The sequence below is a fragment of the Eptatretus burgeri genome, chromosome 14 (genome assembly GCF_056783735.1).
Source record: "Eptatretus burgeri isolate ZD-2024b chromosome 14, Ebu_testis_v1, whole genome shotgun sequence".
In the NCBI taxonomy this organism is placed as follows: domain Eukaryota; kingdom Metazoa; phylum Chordata; class Myxini; order Myxiniformes; family Myxinidae; genus Eptatretus; species Eptatretus burgeri.
In genome coordinates, this window is record NC_140974.1 from 25,684,158 (window position 1) to 25,702,983 (window position 18,826).

The 18,826-nt window shown below is 42.4% G+C and overlaps 1 protein-coding gene across 4 annotated transcripts in view; it reads right to left on the reverse strand.

Moving 5' to 3' along the window:
• The window catches only part of LOC147012825 (uncharacterized), a 53,572-nt gene that overhangs the window by 6,888 nt on the left and 27,858 nt on the right, over positions 1-18,826 (reverse strand). For all 4 annotated transcript variants that reach the window (XM_085854085.1, XM_085854082.1, XM_085854083.1 and 1 more), the window contains exons 4-7: positions 13,714-13,810; positions 12,517-12,599; positions 5,204-5,838; positions 2,499-2,550 (exon numbers count right to left, since the gene is read on the reverse strand). In XM_085854085.1, the coding sequence (XP_085710211.1) occupies positions 2,499-2,550; positions 5,204-5,838; positions 12,517-12,599; positions 13,714-13,810 (867 nt within the window). The remainder of the gene's footprint in view (positions 1-2,498; positions 2,551-5,203; positions 5,839-12,516; positions 12,600-13,713; positions 13,811-18,826) is intronic.

The following is an 18,826-nucleotide window of genomic DNA, read 5'->3' on the forward strand; positions in this document are numbered from 1 at the left end:
AAGTGCCACCTCATCACAGAAGTGGGTTGTACAAAAATATAGCATTTGCTGTGGTTTGTGATCTGGAATACGAGTCGGTGAAGAAACACGCTGTTACATATTCAAAGTAATCAGAAATAGGCAAACGATCGACACGAGATATCCTTACCATAATTCACGGACAGGTGTTTGTGGGTTTGTTTCTCATGCTATTCCTCCTGCAGTGCTGGCCCAATTACATCCAGACTTGCTACATAGGATCAACATGACCCCAATTAATGTATCGGGGTGTTTTTATCTTTGCTGGTGGTCTTGGGGAGGGTGAAGGGGGGATCGCAAATTCTCTAGGTAAATGTGTATCGTGTTGCGCCGCCTCCAGGTGGGGGAGGGTGTTACAAGTCCCCACCATTTACAGTACAGTATTGCTGTCCCTACATTTTCCTGTGCAGTGAGGTGTTTTGAATTATAAGCAGTACGTATGTTTTTGCTTCATACACTTAACCCGGGTTATTTATTTTTCCTATACAGAGCTGTCACTTGCCTATACACCGCCCAAATAAAGGTAAGCGTCAGAAAAACGTGTTGCATGCTTGGAACAAGATCGTCCATCGGGCGGGTACTCTGCTGGTACTTAGTAATACTCTGAAGACAGATTTGAAGACACAAACAATGAGAGCTCAAAATTATGGATGTGTGACACTTGAACAGATGATCGATGGTTGCACACACCAGCTTTCAGATGTGTGCATCCAGATGAAAAAGGGCCTTTTCAAACCCTGAAAAAGAGCCTTTTTTAACAACTCTAAAATTTACATTATTTTTCAGTTTTCGGTAACCTAAACTTTTTTTTTTTAAACCTCTGGCAGTTTATCGCTTAGCTTTGTACCATTTTAGGTTATTCACTGGACTTGAACTGCTTAAATTTCAGTAAAAACTGAAAAATGGGGGTGTTCTAAAACTTTTGACTGGTTGTGCACACACACACACACACACACACACACACACACACACACACACACACACACACACACACACACACACACACACACACACACACACACACACACACACACACACACACACACACACGTAAATAAAATCAAAAAACGGGTAAACTGTGAACCCTTGTCGAGGTGAAGCCTTGCTCAACCAATGTGAATATGTCAAAATTGTGTACTGTTTGAATGTACATCTATGAATTACTGATAATTGGACCTTGACTACATCTATTAATTAGACTATTGCAACATACCTTTTAGACCTTCAGACCCCTTTAGACCATTTTAAGACCCTTGGACTCCTGAAGACCTGTACACCCTTTAGACGACTTTACCCTTAGATCCATTATACCCTGCTTGGACCCTTTGACCCTATAGACCCTTTGATCTTGGTAATACGAGTATAATTATTTAATAATTGAAAGTTGTGACTGGCACAAATATTTGACCTTGAGGGTCAACAGCCATAATCCCATTGGTAAGCCACCACAGTACTAAGCTAAGAGGGTGCAAAATATAATTAATTAATGAAATTTCTCTTTCCTTTTTTTCAGGTTCCGCTCATCTTGGTTAGTGGCACAAAGAAAAGTCCCACGTGGCAAAGAGAAAACTGTCTATGGCAACAATTTCACCCCATGATAATCAAATGGGATACTTTTGTGTTTATATTATTTCCAAACCTCAGGAACTTTTCCAACATATCAGATTGAAACTTAAACAGCTTTATTTGTGTAGTGTGTGTGTATAAAATATGGTTATAATTGGTCAAAGATCAACGTCAATGTCATGTAAAACATTTTAACACCTATTAGGCTACAATTAGAAAATGCATCAACCAAATTTGCTCGACACAACATACAATCATGGAAAACACTTGACAGGTCAAATTTTCCAGATTATGAAATTAGTTTCCTTGGCAACTCTTGTTTATTTGGATTGTGTATTTGCAATGCACCACATATTTTTTGTCTGTTTGTCTGTGAGCAGGATATCTCAAAATGTTATGGATGGATTCGGACTAAATTTTGTGGACAGGTTGGGTGTGTGACAAGGACAAATTCATTATATTTTAGTGAAGATCTGGAATTTTAAAGCGATTCTTCACCATTGAGAGATCTTGGTGGACAGATTGGGTGTGTGACAAGGAAGAATTCACTCAATTTTGGTAAAACTCCAAATCTGGACACGGATCCGAGAATTTTTAAGCGATTTATCACCACTGAGTGATAGGGCTAAACAATATATAACACGATATCTCTTGATACTTCAAAAAGTTGTGGACGACTTGTGATAAAACCAGGTGGATGAGTTGGTTTGGTGTCAAGAACAAGATGGTTCGATTTTGGTTGAGGACTGGAACCATATCCGGCCAATCAGTGGGATACAAAATGTAAACTGTTAAGCCTGACAGAGGTGTGCGCTCCACCGAGTGCTGTTCTAGTTGCTAATGTGAACAACAAAAAAAAAATCTTTAAGTACAGTAACTATATCATACTGATGTACAGAAATGTTGGCACATACCTCTATTGGAGGTTCGAGGTCATTCTTCCAAGAAGCATCTGATCCTTTCTCTCTAGAATAGTCAGAGGTAATATAATACAATTAATAAACAATAATTAAATGTCCACATTTGTCATTATAACCTGGCTTATTTCAAGTAAATATTAAAGAGTAGACTTAGACTTGAGTAAAGTCATGGACTTTTGCTGCACGATGACATTCACTGTAAATCTCCTCTAATCTCTTCTCAAACACAGTAGCCTCTTGTAAGAATGTATTGTATACTGTTACAAAAACAAGAATTTCAGGATTTATCGTGATTTTTGCATTAATTGAATGGAATAGTTGAAAACGTAATTATTGTTGCTGGAGAACTTATAATTTAGTACTACATGTATGATGATTATTTTGTCATGAAATAATTTCCCATTTGTAAATGTTAGTTAATGAAAAAGTAGCTAGTAAAATGTGAAGTGGGTTGATAATCGTATTAAAAACAAACCATGGCACAATAGATAAGCCTGGGTAGGCAAGGGCATGCCTTGATGACCTCAGACTTGGGCACCCATGTCAGGAATTGGCCCTTGTGTGAATGGCCCATGAGGGGTGAGGGGCATGGTTGGTATGCTCGGCATAAAAAAACGACGACCATGGGATACAAAGGGTGGAGACAAACAGAGAAGGCAAGAGAGGAGATATTGAGGTGATACCAAAAGGCAGTCAGATAAAGGAAGGACCACACCAGGTGACAGATATTGAACTCGTTTCATTGAGATTGCATTGTCATCCTCATGGGAAGGGAGGAAGAGGGGGGAGGGTTCTCTTCAAGATAAGGATGCTTTGAGACTCGTTCACTGGATTGGAACCAAACTCAGCTATGTGAAGCATCCTTTGTTGTGGCACACTATTTCAAAAAAGGCTCGTGAGATCCTGTTCATCGTGCTGGTGATATCCAGGAGCAATATAGAAATGTTCCCCATGCGACACGAACAAATTTGCAGACTAAACAAAGCATCATTGTGCTGCTCTAATCTTCTTGGTACTCAACGAAGCTGGTGGCGTTACGTTGAGGCGTGGAATTATCACGCTCATGTTTACTTTAATCATGATCACTATCAAGTAGGGACTTGGGAAATCGTTGCTTAAATGTTTCTGGGTTCCAAATTTTGACGACATTGTTTGGCAATTCCTCCCATAGACATATTGTTTGAGGGGAAAAAGGAGTATTTCAGGGCATGAGTTTTCATGCCTATCAAACAAAATCTTTGTTTATGTATTTATGCTCTTGTTCAAAGACTGGAGTTATTTGGAGTCAAGTAAAAGTAACTTGGGATGCCAAGTAAAGGTAATTTGGGATGTCAAATGTATTGGTAACTTTATGAAAAGAGATAGTTACAGCCTCCAGTCTGTCCACAAGTGGCTCCCATTGAAGTTGCTGGAGCATTGGAGTCACCCAGTCTTGTTTGTTGTAGTTGTTCAAAATGAACCCAGCAGCTCTTGGCAGGATCCATTCCAATGTTTGTACTGTATTTCACTGTAAAAATAGTGTGTCTAGCATTATGAAACTTGGAATCTTACGTAATCTTCTCGTCCTGCTCAGTCATTTGGTTCACAATTGCTTTCATGACTAATTTGTTGCAATTGCCTCTACTTTACAATGCACCAACAAGTCAATCATTATGTGCTTGATGCAATGTCTCGATTTACCCATATACTGACTACTGCCCTTGATTCAGAATTCAGAGATTCTGCTGATGTATTTTGGTGAACTGTTGTCTTTGTGTATTTGCGTCAAGGACAAGTTTTTAAGGAAATTTGGATAATTTTGAGAAAGTGTATAAATCGTCAACGAAGTGTTAGTTTTCTATTTCCAATATACTGGCAAGAGTCCTGTTTCACCAGCAATTGTCGAAATGGCCTCCACTCCTAACGCTTAGAATCGGAGCCATGACTGGCTCCGTCACTTGCAGTACAATTGCCTGCCTTCTGGTCAGCGATCCTGAGCACATGGCAATAATGTTCTCGAGGTACTACGGATCGGCCATGAACGAGTAAGATACAAACAAACACACGAACAAATACTTGAAAACGTTTTCAATGCACAACATATGCCAGAACCCCAATGTAGTTTTTTTTCCTGTGCAGCGCTGGCTACCCCCACCTAATCAAGATTGGGTTAAGAATTTATTTTTGTACCCACAACGTACACCTGGTGTGGCTTGAGGAGTGAGGAAGTTTTTTTGGTGTGGCTTGTAGGGTCACGAAGTTTGGCCACCCCTGTAATAACATCAATATTTTAATTTAACCAAATAAGTCCCCGATAGCATGCAAACTCAAAATATCCATGCTGTTCTATTTTTTTTTTTCCAGACATTTCTACTGAAGGGAGTGTGAGAATTTTTTAATTGGGGTCTGGACAGATCAGGACGGAACAGCACGAACTTGTTTTTTTTGCTCAATAAAAATGTGTGTAAGAATAACCCACTGGAAGTGAAAGGGGTACCCTACACTCTCGTCCCCCAAATCCACATTTCAAACAATGGGCAAAAGTTACATTATAATCTTATCAAACATTAATATCAAGAGGAGTCTACTGTATCAACTTTCCTAAATCATATTTTGCATTCAAAACTAACCAACAACCAATGTGTTTTCTTTTTCCAACTTTCTTCCTCATTTATACTATCTACTGCTCTTTCCTAATCAATCCCCTGCCATAGCCTTACCTGAAAAGCCTTTCAGTGAAGACTGTTTGGGTGCAGCTGGCAAGTCCTGGTGCGTAGTTCAATGTCTGGCCCACAACGAGTTCAAATGGTATTTCATGATCAACATAATTATACTCTTTTTCAACAGCCATTTTCTGATTGTTAACCTCTCCAATGTTCTCCATGTTTTGTCCTTCACTGCTCACTGCAATTGCAAAGCTTGATTTTAACTTCATGTCCCCGTGTTCATTTTCTTTTTCCAAACCAAGCTCATTCAAAGCAGGTGAACTTAAATCTTCAATGCCTTCGTGTCTGTCCTTTCCCTGCCCTTCCATCTCAAGCATCATTTCTGCTATCTCCGTCTTCTCTTCTGCAATTTGCAGCAACATTTCACTCCTTTCACCTGCAAGACCAATCTCTTTTATATCTGTTTCTAATTTTACACCATGTGTTTCTCCTGTTTCTTCTTGAAATACATCTCTCTGATGTTTCTTCTCACAAATGCTACGAGTTCCAACAAATTCACTTGGTACATGACTTTTGGTCATTTCTTTCCCATTTTCATCTGCGTTTGCTGGCTGTTCACTTTCTGTTTTGTATGTCCCAATATGCAAGCTGTAGTAAGGCCTGATCACTGGGCCAAATGTTTCAAGGACCTGTTGAAGAAAGACAAAGATAAGAGCATGACAAGTGTAAGGAAAGATCAATCACACAGACCAACAAGTAAAAAAAGACACAAAATGTCATAGCCCCCGTTTTGTTAATAATTTTGCTGTATGGAGTTAAAAGGCTAGCCCATATTTATGTACAACTAAAATGGCCGCCAGTCGGCCATCTTTGATAAGATCGCAAAATAAAGCGAGGTGCATGTGTATGCCATCACGTGCTGTGCATGTGCCAAGTTTAAACAAAATTGGACCATGCTTGTCTGAGAAATAGTTGGGGACACATTTAAGTAATAAAATGGCCACCAGTCAGCCAAATTGGATCGGATGTCAAAAAAAAATTACTTGCACATGTAAGAAATCATTCATTATCTGGGTGCCAAGTTTGAACAACACTGGTAAAGGCATCTCCGAGAAATGGTTGAGGACATGTTCTGGTGTTAAAAAGAAGAAAAATAACCAAATCATCCACTGCCATGAAGAAAAATTTCTAAGTTGTCTGTAGAAATGGTTATGAAAACACAAGGACATGTACAAACAGCACCATCACCATTCAGCAAGCAATGAAACTGAAGCAGTAATAATCAAACAAAATGCAAGTCATGGTGTCACAAATCACAGACCAACTTGAATACGGAAAAATAATTGGCTCATCATGCCCAGGTGAAATTCACATCTCATCCTGAACTAAACGTATCTTTTACCTCCCTTGGTCCATATCATTTCTAACCAGATTGCTCTGTGATGATGCATTATGCTTCGATTTGTCAGTCTGGACTTTATTATCGCCATGCTTTTTGAAAAGAAAAAAAAAAACAAAATCGGGAGGGGATATTGTAATCGGCTCCGTCTGTTTGTCTCGCGATCTCCTCCAAAACGGTTTGGCAGAAATTCACCAAACGGCCAAAAGTATGTGAACCTAATTAGTGTATTTGGCTATTCCAGCCACACCCATTGCTGACGGGTGTATAAAATCAAGCACACAGCCATGCAATCTCCATAGAAAAAACATTGGCAGTAGAATGCGCCACACTGAAGAGCTCAGTGACTCGGAGCAATAACAGCTCAGCCGCGAAGTCGTAGGCCACACAAGTTCACAGAATGGGATCGTCGAATGCTGAAGCGTGTAGCGCGGAAAAATCGTGCGTCGTCAGTTACAACACTCACTATCGAGTTCCAATCTGCCTCTGGAAGCAACATCAGCACAAATACTGTTCGTCGAGAGCTTCATGAAATGGGTTTCCATGGCCCAGCAGCCGCACACAAGCCTAAGATCACCTTGCGCAATGCCAACGGTCAGCTGGAGTAGTGCAAAGCTCACTGCCATGAGATTCTGGAGCAGTGGAAACATGTTCTCTGGAGTAATGAATTACGCTTCACCATCAGGTAGTCTGACAGATGAATCTGGGTTTGGCGGATGCCAGGAGAACGCTACCTGCCCGGAAGCATAGTGCCAACTGTAAAGCTTGGTGGAGGCGGAATAATGGTCTGGGGCTGTTTTTCATGGTTCGGGCTAGGCCCCTGAGTTCCAGTGAAGGGAAATATTGATGCTGCAGCATACAATGACGTTCTCGATGATTCTGTGCTTCCAACTTTGTGGCAAGTTTGGGGAAGGCCCTTTCCTGTTTCAGCATGACAATGTCCCCATGCGCAAAGTGAGGTCCATACAGAAATGATTTGGCAAGATCGGTGTGGAAGAACATGATTGGCCTGCACAGAGCCCTGACCTCAACCCCATCGAACATCTTTGGGATTAATTGGAATGCCAATTGCGAGCCAGACCGATTCGCCCAACATCAGTGCCCGACCTCACTAATGCTCTTGTGGCTGAATGGAAGCAAATCCCCGCAGCAATGTTCCAATATCTAGTGGAAACCCTTTCCAGAAGAGTAGAGGCTGTTATCGCAGCACAGGGGGGACCAACTCCATATTAATGCCCATTATTTTGGAATGAGATGTTGGACGAGCAGGTGTCCACATACTTTTGGCCATGTAATGTAGATATGATACTCACACGGCACGAAGGTGCAAAAGCAGCATCGGATCATTTTAGAAACAGCCCACTGGGGCAGGGTCAATATGTCAAATAACAAAAAATGCATTACGGGCACATGTTTAAACATTTTTTGAAATGAAACTTTGTATATACAATCAACATTGGGAGACATATGAAATATGTAGCGAGTTTTTTTATTTGGCCACAGGTTCAAAGCCCAGGTGATGGGGACTTCACTTCGGGTCACAGGGGTCAAAACAGGAAGAAAAAAAAAATTCAAAAAATTCATATCAGGTCATTCCTGGTGAAACCTTTTTGCTTTAGTTGGGAAGTGTGGGGATTTGCGAATGGTACACCATTGACTTTGCTCTTGTTCCAATTTAAAAACGACTGGACAATAAACTCCAATTTCAATGGCATGATTTACATCAGTGCTTCTCAAACTATCTGTGGAGGACCGGCAGGTTTTTTTTCCAATGTGCCAGGGACCGGTACCATATTATCTTATTTGTTTATGATCCGAGAAAATATTGTTTGAACATCCGTAGTAATATTAATTTATACCGGAAAAATATAAAAAATATAATGAATATAATAAAAGTTGACACATTTTTTTATATATATTTTGTAAACGAGTCATACAGTATTACAATATTAAAAAAATATAAAAAAAAATCAAACTAGCAAAGCCTTCAAACATAGTTATTATAAACATATGTGTACCGGTATATAAGTAATAAAAGTTAACACATTTTTTTTAATATATATTTTGGAAACAAGTAATACAGTATTACAATATTTAAAAAAATATATAAAAAATCAAACTCGCAAAGCCTTCAAACATAGTTATTATAAACATATGTATACCGGCATATAAGTAATAAAATGAAAAATTATAATGAATAAGGTAGGTTGAAAAAATTATATATTTTAGTTAGCTTAAACTCTGGTGAATAAAGACATTAAAAGAAAGAGTGAAAGGAAATAGGTAACATTACATTGAAGACAACTTTGAAAATTACCCCGTGCGGGAGTGACGGTCATCTCTGCGAGAAAATATATAGCCTCCTGAAGGTAGGGCAGTTTTTGCAAACTTTGAAGTCACGTGACGCGAAAACGAAAGCGAATATCGAAAATCCGGCCGGACAAAATTTAGATATTGTCCCATAGATTCATATGCCACAATCAAATTCAAGATCGCTTGAGAAATGTAGGAGATAGATTTTGAAAATCGTCATTTTCGCATTTTTTGCCAACTTGGAAGTCACGTGACACGAAAACGAAAGCGAACATCGAAAATCCGGCCCGATCAAAATTTAGATATCGTCCCATAGATTCATATGCCACAATAAAATTCAAGATTGCTTGAGAAATGTAGGAGGAGATAGATTTTGAAAATCGTCATTTTCGCAACTTCAAAGGCCTCGTGACCTTGACCTTCGGTGACCTTGAAAGTCATACCATCGTGTACGTCTCATCGACCTCTATCAGGATCACTAATGACCAGATCTCCCGCTTCAACTTCATTGTGGACGGACGAACGGACGGATCGTCACCTCTCTTCTCAACACCAATATTATTAGGTCATGCTCGAAGAGATGACCTAAAAATGTCGTAATGTTAAAATATGAAATTGATGATATAGGCATGTTAAATCCTTAATTTGTACTCATGTGAAAGGTGAGCCTGCTTCTTCTTTGTCAGCTTATCCAATCGTGGTTCAATTGAGGACAGTGCCACGTCCAATGGAGAATGAATATCCACACTATTCCTGTACTTTGTCTTAATGATGTTCATGGTTGAGAAGCCAGTCTCGCAGAGGTAGGTTGAAGGAAATGGGAGAAGAGTTTTCAGAGCAATTTCAGTAAGCTCAGGATATTCTGCTTTCACTTTTATCCAAAAAGAAGCAAGTGCTGTTGTAGTTTCGGAACTTCTCTTCAATCCTTCGTCAGCACACAGCTCCAACAATTTATCCTCCATAGTGACACCTCAGTCATCTCTCAATGGCATAAACGGATTTCGGATCCATTCATTCCCTTTCCGTGGATCTTCTTCTTCTGGAAAGTAATGCTGAAAACGTTCTGCCAAATTCGTCAAGTGTTCTCTGATGACATTTCGTAGAGATGTAACATTAAGGTCTTCTCCTGTATCAGCGATGACTGCCGCTAATTGGTGAAACATGTCATAACAATCTCTTGACACTCGACTCTTCCATGCTGCTAGCTTTCGTTTTTGTCCATCGATCTTGGAAACTTACCGCGGACCGGCAGTCGATGACTCGCGTACCGGCACCGGTCCGCGTACCACCACTTTGAGTAGCACTGGTTTACATGGTACTGACTTAACTGGCATGGTTTACACGGACGAGGGCAAAGCCTTCGGGATAACCATTCTTTGGTAATAGGAGAAAAACCATGGGTCAACCCTGCTGGGTACCAACTCACTGGTAGGTAGGCATAAGATGCAAGGAAACTTACCCAAGGTTTCACCCCATCTGGGAATTAAACCGGGTCCTCTCCTTTGCAAAGCAAGCTATATACTAGACAATGGGATTCCTTACCGAGGCTAACAAGCCAAGTAGGCCCAAACATCCTCATAAAACATCAGGAGTCAAAATGATATAACCACTGAAACATGCTTGCTTCGTATTACCATCAGTCCATGTTTTGCAGACAGAATGTCTCCACACCAAAAGCAATGGAATAAAATCAATGATCAGTTTAAGTCGTATTGGTTTACGTGTTATTGTTCTAACGTCATTGGAAAATAGGGGACATTAGTATCAGTTTAAGTCGTCGATTAGTTTTACGTAATCGACAAAATTGTTTATCACTTGTAAGTTACTCAATCACTCACCAAGATGTGTTTTTGTGCACCGTACAATCCTGTAAGGGACACGAGTGTAGAGCCTGAGGTATTCCAGCAAAAGCAAACCATGTGATCAGGAACCTTCATGAATTATGGTTTCTCGGCAGCAGGTTAGCTACTGCCGAACCACTCGACTGCCTAAATAATGAGGAAACCTCAATCTGTGATTGGGGTTTATTTTTCGTCTCTAATATATACTTAAGTCTATCACTCACTATCGGACGATGAGATTGTCATTTCTATCTCTTCGTCTCCATAACTCCACCAGTTGCCTCCACCTACCTCGACTCACTCAAGCCACATTGCCCCCACATAAATTTGAGCAAATATACTCCATGTAAATATTTATGTACCTATGAAACCATAAGTACCTATTACGGGTCTTATTTTATTGTTTTATGTAATATATAATTTTGATTTGTGTGAAAATATATCTTGTACTTACTTTCCTCTATTATTAGTCCTCTAACGGTTTCACTGGAGACGATACATTTGCTCTCTGACTGTCCGTCCACCCAACCTGTGGTTTTTCAGATTTTTTTCCCCCATACCTTTCAACATATTCAACTGAAAGTTGGTACATGGCTTTATTATGAAAAGTTACAGAATAAGTTCCAGTTTCAGTCCTCTCCTTCCCTCTCATAAAAACAAAAGGGCATTTATACATGGATCATGACATATTAAATATTGTGTCCCCACAATCACCGAGTTTGAAGTTGTCTGAAATTTGGAAGTTGGAATCTCATTACCTCTGCCGCCGAAGGTGAAGGAGGTTATGTTTTCACCCCTTTCTGTCTGTGTACAGGATATGTCAAAAAGCTGTGGACGGATACGGATGAAATTTTGTGGACAGGTTCGGTATGTGACAAGGACGAACTGATTAGATTTTGGTGAAGATCCGGATCCGACTACTAGAATTTTTAAAGCGATTCTTCACCATTGCGAGATGGGGCCAAAAACGATATAAAGCACGATATCTCAAAAATGTATTGGGCCAGATGTGTTCTCGTGGATCAGGCATTGGGGGTGGAGGTCTGCGCTCAGAGTGCCCTTCTCGTCTATCTCAGTATTCTGGTGTATTTTCTGTCACTGACAATCTCTTGAATTATCGTGTTTTTACCATGTTTGAAAAAGTAAATAAATAAATAAGTAAATAAATCAATAAAAACGCTTTTGATACCGACCAACCCGCATAAGTTTATTGACTTCACACCCGACAATCACATGTCCATGCACATGTGAAATACAGCTTTTTCATAAATCCTGTATTTGCACACTAATTCAGTCTTGAAAACTTGGGCAAAAACCAAAAGTTTGTTTTATTTTATTAAACACTTCAAATATTAATCATGACTATTTTCTTTCCTCTGCATTATGGAAACGTACCTTTCTTTCATGATAGACAAGTTGTTCAGTGTTTAAATGAACTCAGCAGTCCTCTTGATTGTACAGAAGTTTTCTTTGGGCTGTGTATAGTAGACCGCTGCCTCAATCGCTCCTGAACAAACTAATTTCCTCAAAACGTACCTTCATTTCCTCGAAACGTACCTTCATTTCAAATTACAAGACACGTTGTTCAGTATTCAAATGTACACCAGAAACTTAAGGCCGAAAAGTAGCGAACAAAATAGCAGTGATTTGATTTTTTGAGGTTAGAATTGGACGGACAGAGTTTCAGAGTGACTGGTGGAGAATATATATTTTATGACAAGTTAGGTCAGAAGCTTCCGAAACACTTTAATCAAGAGAGATTCAGTAATGATCATACAAAATGCAATAAATCATATCTTGCAAATTAGTGTTACCGTCGCAATGGGTATGCAGTTGTCTGTGAACAAGATCGAGCCCTCATTCAGAGGAGGAACGCCAGGAAGAGACTCAACAACCACTACAGGGAAAATAATGAACAAGAATGAAGGGATTAAAAAAAGAAGAGTTGAGGAAAATGTATCCAATCAACATCATTGTTGAGAAAACAGGCAGAGCATCACAATAAGGCGGAATGACTGAACTCTGCGTTTGCCTCCAAAGCCTGTGTACCAAACCGACCAGACTCTTTTCCCACCGAAAAACACCCTAGTAATCATTGCTTCCCAAACATTGAGTTTTTCAGCTGAGAAGGTACACAAAGTTCTGACAAGCCCTGACTCTGCTTTGCAACAACAGGCTCCTCAAAAAAACCCAACACAAAAAAGTAATAAAGTAAATGCAGGCCAACAAAATACTGAGAGAGACATAAACCAAGCTTGTTTACTGAGAGCTATGGGCTTCAATTTCCCATGAGGGGCCCAATAATAAAAGAAAGGTTCATATTATGGGGGCCATAACCTTAGAATGAAAATACATGTGGTGTTATATCACCTTTGAATGAAATCTTTGTATTTCCAGGACTTCACAACCAAATTGTAGACTAGTCTGTAGGCTGTCTTCTACCTTAATTCAACTATCCACTCATTGCTCTCCCCCGAGTCAGCCACCCATCATATTCTTCCCAAGACGCATGTTCAACCACAAATTAAACCACATTAACCTCAGAATGCAAGCTGTATTTTTTCATGCTCCCATTCCACTTCTTCTACCAATGGCCACACCTTACAATCCTGGTCTTCCCTCCCAGTCCTTCAAATAAATAGCTCAATGAAAACCAAGAGGAGAACTGGGTCAAAGATTGCCACAGGTCACAAGCAACATCTCCTACAGGTAGAACAATTGACAATGAGACCTTAAAAGCTGACACTTGGTGTACATGGAGGAAGTCAGTCAGCCAGGCTTGAAAACACCTCTGAATACTACAGACAAAGATTGGTGAGCAGAACCAGGTGCTAAGTTTCCTCAGCCAACAGAACTGACCTTAACCAATTTGGAAACATGAAATCAGCATGCCAGATATTTGGGAAAAGGTGTTGAAGTTGACAAGACCCTGAATGATCAGTTACGACACTAAATCGGTAATATTTGTGGTTTCAGCCTGAAAGCCCTCAGAGCACTACAATTCAACTCACCAAGGGGGAGGAACAATGAGCTGATCACTCCAACTGGCTGAAGTTTCAGGCATTTTGGAAGAGTAAGTAGTGTTGGTACAGGTGTTGGGATGCAAGGCTACGAAACACAGGGGAGAAAAAAAGTCAAATGACTGATGACCAAATGTATGAAAAACAAACCAAATTCAATAAAGCTTTTGTAGAAGATGTAGGCTCATGGAAGAGTGAGGTACTAGAAAGAAAAAGTCAAGGTACCAAAAGGGAAGAAGTGGGGCTACAGTTGGACATAAGCAGGGGAATGAATGAACATGAACAGGAAAGAAAGAAAGGAGGGAAGGAAACACAGTAACCTGCAAATGAGAGGGTTGGTTTGGGTTAGGTTGGGTTGGGTTAACAGGGGTAAAAACAATTGCAGGTAGGGATGGTGAATGAATATGGCCGGGATAGTGGTACTCCACCCACTTGAAGCCCTGGAAGGAAGAGTGGGATTAAGAGCCTCAGGAAGGTGGTTCCACAAGCTGGAGAAGAGGAACAAAACTATGTAGAGGTACAGGCAGGCTGACTAGGTGTCCCACATTGTAAGGGATCAACTTTTTTTTTTTAAACCGAAGTGTCCAGTGTCCCATTTCATACTGTCACAGGTGCCATTTGTGCCATCTTTTCAGTAATATACTGTACCTTGCTGATTTCTGTCGTGATGCCAATCACCATGCAAACTATATTTTGAAAGGAAAGGAAAGGCTGCACACACGTGTACAAGCCTCAATCATGGCAACACTTTACCATCAATAAATCCCAGTAGCAGCAGGGAACCCTGCAACGGCATCTTCAGATTAATTACATTGAAGTAAGCAGTAAGGCAACCATATATGGGCAGAAGCAGCAGGGAACCCTGCAGTGGCATCTTCAGATTCATTACATCAACGATTTGGAGAATGGGGTGAAGAGTAGGCTTTCCAAATTTGCAGATGACACATAGCTTGGAGGTGAGGTGGATAGCAGAGGGGGTGGTGAACAGATACAGGAAAGTATTGATATTTGCATAGATTGGGCAAAAGATTGGCAGATGGAATTTAACCTGAGCAAGTGTAAGGTGTTGGGGATGGGAAAGAACAATGAAAATAGAGATTACAGGATGCAAGGGGTAATTTTGGAGCGCGTCACACAGGAGAAGGATCTGGGGGTGGTAATATATGTGGGAGATAAGCAGGCAGCAAATAGGGTTTTTTGGGTTGCATTCAGAGGAGGATCATTTATAAATCAAAGGAGGTGATGTTAACATTGTACAGGAATTTAGTGAGGGTCACATTTAGAATATTGTGTGCAGTTTTGGTCACCACAGCTCCAGAAGGACACAGATGCCAGAGAGAGGGTTCAGCGCAGGGCTACTCGAATGATTTCGGGCCGAGCTCGACTTAGCTATGATGAGCGGCTGAAGGAGACAAGGCTTCATACACTCGAAAGGAGGCGGTTACGAGGATATATGATAGAGATGCTTAAGATAATGAAGGGTTTTGATAAAATAAGTGCAGATTAATTATTCAACAGAGTAGGTCAGGTATGGGAGCATGCGACAGAGCAGCGCATCGCTGCATCCACTTTCCGCATGTACTCCAGGGGCCTCCGTCTGGCCATCCCCCAGGCAGATGCCTGGCCCATCCCCATCTCCTTGAGATGCCGATCAACCTGCTGCAACCACGAGGCACGTGGTCGGCCCATGAGCCTCCTCCACTCACGAGACTCCCTCGCTGAGAAAATCTGGTGAGCAGGATCAGCGTCAGGAAAACGAGCCACATGTCCATACAACCATAGCTGACGCTCACGGACTATGCAGGTAACAAATCTCATTTGAGTCTCTCTCAGCAACCGCTCGTTGGACACAAAGTCCGACCAGCGATAGCCAAGGATTCTCCGAAGAGACCTGGTACCAAAGGAATTAAGTCTCTGTCTCAGATCCTTGGTCAGAGTCCAAGTCTCGCATCCACAGAGCAAGACTGGAAGCACCAAGGACCTGAAGACTCAGACTTTCATCCTCCCACACAGGTACCAGCAGCGCCACACCCCATTATCCAGTGAATCCATGACTGAATCCCCAGGCCCAACCCAGATGTCTATTGACCTCTGACTCACAGCCAGCAGAGACATGAATATCACTGCCAAGGTAAGTGAATCTCTCCACGACCTCAACATCCTCACCACAAACAGGCACAGACAGGACAGCAGAATCCAAGATGTCATTGAAAGCCTGGATCTTAGTTTTGACCCAGGAAACCCGTAATCCCATCGGCTCCGACTCCTCATTCAGCACCTCGAGGGCCCCCAAAAGAATATCTAAAGTCTCCGCAAAAATGACTGCATCGTCTGCGAAATCAAGGTCAGAGATCTTGACATTCCCAAACGATGCACCACAGCTTGATCTCTCCGACATCCTCCCTAGAATCCAGTCCATACAAGTGCTGAAAAGTGTGGGGGCCAGTACACACCCCTGACGAACTCCAGTAACAACTGGAAATAAGTCAGAGATGATACCACCACATCTCACAGCACTCTCAGTGCCAGAGTAGAGTTCAGACATCAGATCGATCAGTTTTGGTGGCACCCCAAGAATCCTCCAGAGAGCATCCCGATTCACTGAATTGAACGCTTTAGAGATCAACATAGGCAGCATCAGCCCCTGCCGAAATTCTTGTCTGCATTCGGTGTTCGGTGAGGACCCGAAGAGCAAGGATACTGTCAATGGTTGACCTCTTTGGTGTAAAGCCTGACTGCTCTGGACGCTGGTGCCAAAGCAGATGGTGGCGAACCCTATCAGAATTATCCGAGCAAAGACCTTGCCCGGCACTAAGAGTAGCGTCATCCCTCAGTAGTTGTTGCAGTCTTGGCGATCACCCTTCCCTTTCCAGAGAGGGACAACAAGGCCCCTCTTCCAGTCAGTTGGGATGATGCCTGTGTTCCAGACAGAGCACAGAACTGCATGCAACAGCACAAGTGCAGCATTTCCAACAGCCTTGAGAAGTTCAGCATGGATACCATAGATCCCTGGAGCTTTACCCCATTTCAACCGGTTCACCGCAGCCTGTGTTTCCACAAGCATAGGTGGACCACAGTTGATTGGAGGATTGGAGGAGAAGGTGGACCTGGGACAACCGCTCAAACTAACCGGCTCAGTGGGCCTTCACTTCGGACTCCTCTGTCAAGAGCTTACCACCCTCTGCTCTAACTGCAGTACACCGAGGGATGGGCTTGGATGATCGCAATGCGCGAATGCCCCTGAAAGCAGGACGGGAATCACTTGACCACAGGTGATGCTCAACCCCCTCACAGACTCCTCGCACATAGGCCTCCTTGTCCACCCTTAGCGCACGTACAGTTTTACACCTCAGCTCCCCGAACAGCTCAGCTCTGCAATTCAGCTTGGCCCTGCGACTCTGGTCAATGGCATCCAGTGTCCCTTGAGAGACAAAATTCTTCTTTGCCCTATGGTGAGTTCCAAGGCATCCACCGGCAACATCAAGGACGGTGGTCTTGAAGGCACTCCACAACTCTTCAGGACCTCCCAAAGCACCCAGACCCCCAAATCTCCACTCAGCCTGTTCGCAAACTCCTCAGCTACCCTCTCATCCTTGAGCTTGCCAACATCCAGCCTTGCCTGGGATGGTACCATTCTCCTGGATTTAAGATGCAACTTCAGAGTTGCTACAACAAGCCGGTGGCCAGTGTTGAGGAAATGAGCACTCTGGTAGTCCCTACAGTTCTGGATCATCCTTCAGCAACCATCAACAAGGACATGGTCAATCTCTTTTGCCACACCACCAGTGTTGGAACACCAAGTCCAGCGATAAGCTTGTGGGTGCTGAAACCATGAACCGGCCACCCAAAGTCCATGACTTCTTGCATAGTCAAAGAACTTAGTGTTATTCTGGTTCATAGTTCCTGACCCATGGGGACCAACACACGTCTCATAACTATCCCTATCAGTTCCAGTCAATGCATGGAAATCCCCCAAGACTAGAAGTGCATCTCGTCTGGGGCATTGATCAACCACAGACTCGAGTGTGGTGTAGAATGTGTCCTTCACAGTGAGATCACTCGTCTCAGTCGGAACATAAACAGAGACCAGGGAAATGACAACAAAGGAGTGATGAATCCTTAGTCTCCTAAAGCGCTCGTTGACCGGTGTTACCTCAATTATCATTGGGGTCAGCTTATTGGACACAGCTACAGCAACTCCTTGGGCATGGTAACCATCAGAGCGACCAGACCAATGGTAGGTGTAACCACCCACCATGATCTCGCCGCAATCCGGTCTTCGAACCTCAGAGAGTGCTGCAATACCGATGTCCAAACGCTTGAGCTTAGATGATAACAGAGACAGGTGATCATCCTCTTTTCGAGATAGGACATTCAAGGCACCCACACGAAGGGACCTCCTCAGGTTAACCCGTCTGATAGACGACACCTGAGCACCACTCCAACACACTCTCCCGCAATCTCACCCGGGAATGTTACCCCGTGGTTTCCCTCCTATCATCAAATATTGGGGCCCCCGAAGGTTTTGCCCCAATCCCGTCATCCGTTGAGCTACCCTGCGAAGGGAAGCTGCACAGGAGGTACTCCCACGGAGTGGGTTTTCAGATTTCTTTGCGTTTTTGTGTTTTGCGGAATGAAGGGTTTTACGGTGGCCGGAGTGCAAATCCTGCCACCAACCTCCTAATAAGAAGTAACCCAACTGCAGGAGGACGTCCGCAGACACAGTTGGGCACTAGATATGAATGGCCGTTGGCTCACAAGGAGCTCCTCCGCCCTTTGATCGGTTTTGTTTTTAATCCTGCTGGGTGTCCATATCCAAACACCCTCCTCACCAAAAAAACCTGGTGGGGGAGACGGTTTAGTCGCCGACAACCCGACCATGGAACAGGTTAGTACAGGTTTACATGGTACCTGTAGCAAGTCACAGATCTAATCGAGCCTGACCTGACCCGGCAGAGTAGACAGTGATAGAACCAGGGTCCATTGCTTGAGAGTAAAGGAGAGAGATTAGATGGTAGTAAGGCAGGGGTCTTTTACTCAGAGTTAATGCATCGAATGGTCTACCTGGAAAGGTAGTGGCAGCAGAAACAGTAGATAAGTTTAT